General features: G+C 50.0%; 2 protein-coding genes across 2 annotated transcripts in view; one reads left to right on the top strand and one right to left on the bottom strand.

Moving 5' to 3' along the window:
• Positions 1-415: 415 nt before the first annotated feature.
• On the top strand, positions 416-6,397 carry masp1 (mannan-binding lectin serine peptidase 1; the record flags this gene model as incomplete). The annotated part of the gene is made up of 11 exons (XM_017441096.3): positions 416-659; positions 1,234-1,365; positions 2,204-2,400; positions 2,477-2,624; positions 2,722-2,840; positions 3,048-3,126; positions 4,013-4,141; positions 4,269-4,343; positions 4,436-4,683; positions 4,765-4,953; positions 5,059-6,397. Coding segments are annotated over 11 exons (1,995 nt in total), but the record flags the coding sequence as incomplete, so codon positions are not given.
• LOC108250981 (coagulation factor IX) overlaps positions 6,209-8,763 on the bottom strand; it is a 6,692-nt gene continuing 4,137 nt past the window's right edge. The window contains exons 6-10 of the mRNA XM_017441106.3: positions 8,149-8,444; positions 7,946-8,060; positions 7,331-7,527; positions 7,135-7,260; positions 6,209-6,994 (exon numbers count right to left, since the gene is read on the bottom strand). Of these exons, the coding sequence (XP_017296595.1) occupies positions 6,749-6,994; positions 7,135-7,260; positions 7,331-7,527; positions 7,946-8,060; positions 8,149-8,444 (980 nt within the window). The 3' untranslated portion in view covers positions 6,209-6,748. The remainder of the gene's footprint in view (positions 6,995-7,134; positions 7,261-7,330; positions 7,528-7,945; positions 8,061-8,148; positions 8,445-8,763) is intronic.

Here is an 8,763-nt window from a genome sequence, read left to right on the forward strand (position 1 = left end):
CTGATGATCCGGATCAGTTTAAATAATTCCTGAAGGAATGCCTATCACCCGCCGCCTATAAACACAGAGATGAGTTGTGGATCAGGAGGTTTTCCTCAGGACTGAGTGTGTTATTGTGACCTCCGGATCATTAACCCTCTGTTAACACACACACACACACACACACAGTGTGGTGTGTGTGTGTGTGTGTGTGTGTTTGTGCAGCAGCTGGTCTGTTTTCTGTCCTCTGTCTCTTCTGTTTGGACAGAACTCTGATGGTTTCTGATTCTCTGATCAACATTAAATTTATTTTGTTTTTACAGACTCACAAACACCGGGACAGTTGACCTTTGACCCCCAGAGTTGTTGTCAGAACCTTGAACAGGAAGTTAGAAATGGAGAACAGGAACTCTGACGAAGAAACACAACAAACTAAAATTCAATTAAGAATCATCAGAAGGAACCAATCAGCAAACAGAACACACATGTTGTTGTTGTACAGGTGGAGGCGGACGGGGAGGTTCTGGCATTGTTCTGTGGGACAGAGGAGACCGATACCGAGGCGGTTCCGGCTCAGCGGGTCATCACCTCCCCCAGAAACTCGCTCAGCGTTTTGTTTGTGTCCGACTTCTCCAACGAGGAGCGATACTCAGGCTTCGAGGCTCACTACAGCGCCGTGGGTGAGGAGACAACAGAACCATGGAACCCGGTTCCTGTTCCTGCAGCTCGACAGAACCCTTCCTGTCTGAATCAGCTCTTCACTTCCTGTCTGAATCAGCTCTTCACTTCCTGTCTGAATCAGCTCTTCACTTCCTGTCTTCCAGCTAAACACTTCCTGTCTGAATCAGCTTTTCACTTCCTGTCTAAGAATCAGCCGATCACTTCCTGTCTTCCAGCCGATCACTTCCTGTCTGAACCACTTCCTGTCTTCCAGCCGATCACTTCCTGTCTGAACCACTTCCTGTCTTCCAGCCGATCACTTCCTGTCTGAACCACTTCCTGTCTTCCAGCCGATCACTTCCTGTCTGAACCACTTCCTGTCTTCCAGCCGATCACTTCCTGTCTGAACCACTTCCTGTCTGCCAGCTGATCTGATCAAGTTAAACTGATAACAGATGAACTGTTTTCCTGTCAGGTATCAGGTAACAAACAAAAGAAAATCAAGGTTCAGAACCAGACTGAGTCCAGGCTCATGAGACCCTCTTCCCCGTCCAGAACCAGAACCAGAACCAGACTCTTCTTTTGTCTCTGCAGACGTGGACGAGTGCAGCGATCAGAGCGACGACGACCGACTCTGTGATAATTTCTGCCACAACTACATCGGAGGCTACTACTGCTCCTGTCGCTATGGTTACCTGCTGCACTCCGATAACCACACCTGCACAGGTGAGTGTGCCGACACGCCCACAGGGTCACAGCGGGCCAAAGCAGAATCAAAGGTCCTGGTGGTCCTGTCACCGTGGTAACCGCACACTCCCTGACAGCACTCTCAATAAAACAGGCAGACAGAGAGTCAGACTGATGAGATTCTACAGGATCTGTGAGGGCGGCCATGATGGAAACACAGGAGGAAGAAAAGCATCCTGGGTAATATAGAAGCTGCTGGTTGCCATGGTGATTCCCACCATAGAGTAAAAAGTAAGCCTCAGACCAACAGTCTCTGAGTGAAAACTATCAGAACTTCTTGACCCGTGAGCAGCAGAAGGTTCTGATGGTTCTACAGGGTTTATGGAGGAGGAGCCTTCACTTCCTGTTTGAAGCTCAGATCCAATGGCTGTGTGACCTCTGACCTCTGACCTCTCAGTCCTCCAGCAGAGACACACTGGGTGGAAGGAGACAGAAACACTGAAATACTGGAGAAGAAGAAGAATGATTGTGGAAATAAGCCGAGTTTGTTTGTAAAAATGTTGGAAAGTTAAGAGTTATCTTAACCTGTGATTGTTTAAAAACTGTTAAAGACCTAAAACCTCAGTTCAGTCATTAAAGTTTAACTTTCTGTGACTCGTTTAAACTGTGGAAGATGTAAAGCTCACCTTCCAACCAGCTTTCATAACTTCAAGTTTAACTTCAGCTTCACAGAGGGAATGTTTGTGGAGCCTGACCTCAGTGTGACTGATAACAGCAGCTGATTGGTTGGAAATGTTTACATGTTTCTGTGTGGAGGAGGCAGCACACAGCCCATCAGCTCTGACCTCTGACCTCTGACCTCTGTGTGTGTTTCCAGTGGAATGCAGCAGTGATGTGTTCAGGGAACGCTTCGGAGTTCTGAGCAGCGTGGACTTCCCGGCTCCGTACCCAAAAAGCTCCGACTGCTCGTACCGCATCGAGGTGGAGGAGGGCTTCAGGCTCCGCCTCCTGTTCGACCCTCGCTTTGACGTGGAGGACCACCCTGAGGCCATGTGCCCCTATGACTACGTGAAGGTGAGTCAGCGCGCGCACACACACACACACACACACACACACAGGTGCTGTCACTGATCAGCTGTCTGTGCGTCAGATCGCAGCAGGAAGCAGAGACTTCGGTCCGTTCTGCGGCGATCGATCACCTGGAGTCGTTCAGACCGACAGTAACATCGTCACCGTCCGGTTCCACAGCGACAACTCTGGAGAACACTTCGGCTGGAGGCTCACCTACACCTCTGAAGGTGACACACACACACACACACACACACACACACACCAGGAGCACAGGTACACAGGTAAGAGGCTCCTTCCTCACAGGCTTTTATTTTGTTCAAACAGGAAGTCAGTGTCCGGTGCCTGAGACTCCGCCCAACGCTGTGATGAAGCCCGTCCAATCAGAGTACTCCTTTAAGGATCACATCGTGTTCACCTGTGAGCCTGGGTACCACCTGCTGCAGGTGAGCTCACACACACCTGCCTCCTGCCGGGACCGGGACTGAACTGGGATCGTTCAGTAAATCCTCTGAGGTCTGATGAACGGATGAATGATGAACACATGACTGTCGCTCATTTTGAACACGCATGAACGGATCGGGTCTCAGGGGTTCTGGTTCGGTTCTGTCCGGGTCCTGATGTTCTTGCTGTTTTGTCTGTTTGTGGTTCAGGACAGGGAGGTTCTGGATCATTACCAGCTGGACTGTGGTGCTGACGGGTCATGGAGCGGCCGGCCTCCCCGGTGTCAGAGTAAGACCTGGCTCTGACCTCTGACCTCTGACCGCCTCTTTAACACAAAGTTTTCGATTAAAACTCATGTTTCTTTTTGTTGCTTCTCACTTCAAACTGACAGGTTTGTGTTTTTCTTGAGTCTCTTCAGGTTCTGAGATTTTCTCCTTCAGATTTGAACAAAAATCTTCTAAATGTCCAAAATAAAAGAAAGAGTTAAATGAATCTTCGTTAGTGTCTGTTTGGGGAAACAGCTGATGGATGTTTTCAGGGTTCAAGGAACCAAACTGAAAATAAACATTTGATGTTACAGAACGTCGTGTTGGAAACCAAAACAAACTGAAACAACTTTTTCTTAAATCATTTATTCCTAATTACTGGACATTTAGTAGATAGTGAACTTCTCGGTGCTGACTATTTCCTGGACTTTTACCTTCCTTTAAGCTACAGGTTTTTACACAGATGATATTTAATCTGATTAATTTATTTATTTATACAGCACCAATTCACAACAAAGTCATCTTAGGGCGATATTTTACAAAAATCTAAATAATAACAAGTTTTGGTACTAGACTCTTATTTTGAAGCATTTCCCTGAGCTTTATTTTGAAACTCAGGAGAAGCAGCAGAAGGTTCAGGGTTTATGGAGGAGATATGAAGAGTTCAAAAGAGCCTTCACTTCCTGTTGGAAGCTCAGATCCAATGAGAGTTTGGGTGTGTGACCTCTGACCTCTGACCTCTGAGAGGACACCATCAGTCCTCCAGCAGAGACACGGTTGGTGGAAGGGGACAGAAATAAGTCCATGAATCAGAAGGAAACTGACCCAGCACCGCTCTACCCTGAAACCAGACTTTGATTGAAGCCAAAGCTGAATTCTTGCTGACGTCTGCATCTCGCCTGCCGCAGTGGTGGACTGTCGAACTCCCAAGAACGTCGACATGGCAGACGTGGTGTTTGGTAACCATGACAACAGCACACTGTTCGGCGCCACCTTTCGTTACGTCTGCAGGGAGGACGGCGGCCCGCCCAGCAGCAGTAAGAGAACTGGGTTCAGTTAATTCAGAGTTCTTTTCCTGAAAGGTGATGGTTTCTAAACGTATCAAACCGAAGATCTGATTGGTGGATTGATTGTTTGACAGTCTCCACCGTCTCTCTGTTGAAGGTTTGTTCAGGTGTGGGCCGACAGGTGAGTGGGTCGATGCTGAAGGAGGAACCGAACTACCAAGCTGTCTGTCAGGTACGGGCCTGTACCTGTCCGCACGTCCACACGTCCACCTGCGGCCCATTTACCCGTCGGTTTACCTGTGCTCCTGCCTCTGTCTCCTCCAGCCTGTGGACGCCCGTCTCGGGCTCTCCCCCCTCAGGTGAAGCGGATCGTTGGCGGTCGGACTGCGGAGCTGGGCCTCTTCCCCTGGCAGGTTCTGCTCAGTGTGGAGGATCTGTCTCGGGTCCCTGAGGACCGCTGGTTTGGCTCCGGGGCCCTGCTGTCTGAGTCCTGGGTCCTGACAGCTGCCCACGTCCTGCGGTCTCAGAGGAGGGACACGAGCGTCGTCCCCGTGGCCCCCGAGCACGTCAAGGTGGGAAGAGGAGCTGTTTTCTCTCAGGACCTGAAGAATCGTATCATCTGAGTTTAACGTCTCTGAGCTTCTGTCCTTCAGGTGTTCCTCGGACTCCACAGAGTCCAAGACAAACACCTGTCCACCAGCCACTCGGTGGACCAGATCGTCCTCCATCCAGACTTCCAGCCCAGCAACTATAACAACGACATCGCCCTGCTGAGGCTGAGCCAGAGGGCGGAGCTTAACAAGCTGGTTCGACCCGTCTGTCTACCACCACCTGAGCGACAGGTGAGACGCTACACATGAAGACACTCATGGACAGAGACATTTCTGTCCTTCGTCTTCTGGAATGAAATGACTCTGTGCTGACCTCTGACCTCTGTCTGTACCCAGGGCGACCCTCCGTCACTGCTCCCCAACTCTCTGGGTGTGGTTGCTGGTTGGGGGATCTCCAGCCTGAACGTGTCCTCCTCCTCCTCCTCTGTGACCTATGACCTCGGGGTGACCTCTGACCTCCTGCAGTACGTGAAGCTGCCGGTAGTCTCTCAGGATGAGTGCCAGGCGAGCTACGCCTCGCGCTCCATCAGCTACAACATCACCAACAACATGTTCTGCGCCGGCTTCTTCGAGGGGGGGCGGGACACCTGCCTGGGGGACAGCGGGGGGGCTTTTGTGATGGAGGTGAGGCAGAGATGGGCGGTGTTTGGGTTGGTGTCCTGGGGGGGTCCAGAGGACTGTGGGAGTCAGAGGGTGTACGGCGTCTACACCCGGGTGGAGAAATACACAGAGTGGATCCAGAACCGGGTCCACGCTGTCCCCTGGTGGTGAGGCGGAGGAGAGGACACCTGCTGCTCTGCAGCATGTACCTGTGGACAGGTGTGCTCAGCACCAGTCCTCCTCAACCTTTCTACCACAAAGTACTGCAGGTTGTTAAAGTACCACGTCAGATATTCAGACACGTAAATTCAGCTTTATAGTGGAGCTACATATCAGGATATTAAGCCTTTGTGCAAAGCTCCACCCCTTTTTGGGAGCTAATATCTCCGCCCCTTTTTGGGGAAAAACAAACTCTCCCTATGGTTGGTGGTAAAAAGAAATATTGAGCTGTTTGTGTTCATTTAAACATCTGCAGGAAGGCTGCAGACACCAGATGTTTATGAGCCACAAAAGGAAAGCGTGAACTATTTCTAAAATATCTCCCCCTCCGCCGGCACCACCCGGTCCACTGGCTGCTCCTGAAAGTTGGTGACCCATCAGCGAACAGCACCACACAGTGGCCTGATGTGTCACAGACAGATGTGTTGTAAATCCTGGGGGATGAATTTGTCACAATCTTCTTTATTAAACTGCTTTATGTTGCTGTTTTAGCTGTTGGTCTTGAGTGGAAATAACAGTAAACTAAATAAAACCTTATTATGTAGCATGCTAACATGCTAACTAGCATCATCTAAGGTGGGTTCACCAGTAGCTGCAGAAAATACAAAACAAGAAAAATCCTACCTTACTAAAAGAATAAGTAACTCCTGAGTTGACTGATTTTATATTTTTGATAAAATGATCCTTTTATTTGCGTACTTATTTATTGTTCACCATTTAATCCGTCTCTGCAGCGGGACTGAAGCCGCTCTGTTTAAAGAACAAACCAAATAAATTCTGTTGGACAAAATGCAACACAGAACCTGTTAGCCAGAACACATCACTGTTAGTTTCAGATTGTCAGCAGTTTTACAGTTTGTTTCACCCAAAAAGGGGCGGGGCTTTTGGAAGGAACAGGAAGTGACTTGTTCCACTCTACAGTCCGGCTACAAGTGGGGTTCTTTGTGAAAGGAAGATTTGAGAAAGCAGAACAGAAATGTTTCTCAAACTAACAACATAAAGGTCCATTACTCACTAAGTTCTGCTGAGGGTCAGTCAGTGTTCTGGATCAGACTGTTTCTTCGTCCTGCAGGAACAGGAAGTTCTGGCTGGACTGCTGTCTCCTGGAGCTCCTTCTGGACCGAAGCAGACCCAGGTCTGGTCCAATTTAAAACCTTCTGGACTGAAAGTAATAATCAGTTCTGGTCCAGATTTGACACCTTTGTCCTCAGAGGCTTTGGGTCCCGTTCAGGTCCAGTCTCTGCATGGTGTCTCTGATCCAGTTCAGGAAGTTTCCCAGCCGGGTATAAACCCCATACTTCCCCTGGATGGCACATTTCTCGCCCCAGCTGACGACTCCAGTCAGGAACCATGTTCCTCTGTAGTGAACAACAAACGGACCGCCGCTGTCGCCACTGCAGGCGTCCATGTTGGCATCCAAGTAACCAGCACAGAACATGTTGTCTGTGATCACCTGTAGGACACATGGGACAGGGGGGAGGGGTCAGTAAATCTGGTTCATGATTCAACAAGTCAAGTCAAGGTAGGCTGGGTAGGTCTTGGTTTTTACTGGTCCTGAACCCTGAACGAGAGCTGACAGCTGCAGGGGATCACCTGTTCGGTGGAGGCGGTGCAGGCCTGGTGGCTCACCACCGGCAGCGTCACCTTCCTCAGGAAGCGCGAGGAGCTCCAAAGGTACCGGGTGGCCCCCCAGCCCGTCACCACACCCCGGATGTCATCCTGAACACACAAACTCTGGTCAGATCTAAGACTTGGATCAAAAACAGTCAGAGGTCTGAAGTCATCGTACCCTCAGCAGGTAACCAGACAGGTGATTGTCTGGCAGGCAGGCGGGGGCCGCCGTAGGGCCCCTGAGGACCGGCTGTGCCAGATAGAGGAGGGCAATGTCACTGTCATAGGTGTAGGAGTGGAAATGAGGGTGGACGAAGACCTCCTGGATCTTTATCGTCTGTTCTCCAGGATCCAGACGTTTCTTATCGTAGTCACCTGAAAACCCCAAAACACCAGAGTTAAAGAAAACATGGAGGACCGTTTCCACGTCCGCTGGTGTCCCACGACTCTGTGATGTCACTTCCACCATCTGTACCGGCCCCTGAGGTTCTATTGGACCCCGCTGGTGCTGAACAGAGAGAATCCAAAGCTTTTTATCTTTCATTCAACCAAGTGGAGCTGGGGATGACTCTCAGCTACTACCATGACCGTTTGACCGTTTGCTAATCGCAACCATCTTGACTGGTTGACTCAAACAGGTACTCAGGTGTAGACGTACATCCAAGGATTACTTTGGGGAGTTTCATTAAAATCATTGCAGTGGTTCACGAGATATTTTACTAAGAGACAAATGGACACACACAGAGACCTGAGTAATTACACACTTCTGTCCTGCAGTTACTAAGACTGTCACCTATAGTGACGTAGTCTGCAGACTCTTCGAAGCAGTGAGCCGCAGAGACAACCCATCGATCCGACACCAGAGTCCCGCCACAGAACCCAAACCCATCGGCCCGGTGGATCAGAACCTGAACACACAAACAGTTCAAACACAAAAATCTTTCATTTCAGGAAACACAGCTGTTTATTTAAACCAGGCAGGAAAAGAAGACACACCTGCCAGGGGCTCCCGCCTCGCCTCTCCAGGTTCCCTCCCACGATACGAGGAGATAGCTCCGCCCTCACCTGCGCCCTCTGCTCCGTCCCGTTTCCACCTGTCCAGCTGGTCGTTGTGTTCACTGTCCTGGACTCCTCCGATGACGCTGTCCGGTTGTGTTCAAGAACTCCGTCTGTGGTGTTGTAATCCAACATGGAGTCCATCTCCATGGTAACGTTGGCATCCTCAGAAGAATCCAACAGAGAGCGACCGCGGGACGAAAACTCCAACTTCTGACGACCGCAGGGAAACGCCACTGGACAGGAAGACAGTCCACAGCATTACTACAGGAGTATTACAAAAATACTATAGGAGTACTACAGGAATATTACAGACGTACAACAGCAGTACTATAGGAGTACTACTGGGGCCCTGCTACTATAGAGTATGTGAGTACTATAGGGATATTATAGAAATACTATTACAAGATGGGTGGACACAGTACTGTACAGGGTGCTCAACAGAAGTAGGCGTGTCTCGGGTCAGGTGTGTCTCGGGTCAGGCGTGTCTCGGGTCAGGCGTGTCTCGGGTCAGGCGTGTCTCGGGTCAGGCGTGTCTCGGGTCAGGCGTGTCTC

Source organism: Kryptolebias marmoratus, linkage group LG2, assembly GCF_001649575.2.
Source record: "Kryptolebias marmoratus isolate JLee-2015 linkage group LG2, ASM164957v2, whole genome shotgun sequence".
NCBI classification, from domain to species: Eukaryota; Metazoa; Chordata; class Actinopteri; order Cyprinodontiformes; family Rivulidae; genus Kryptolebias; species Kryptolebias marmoratus.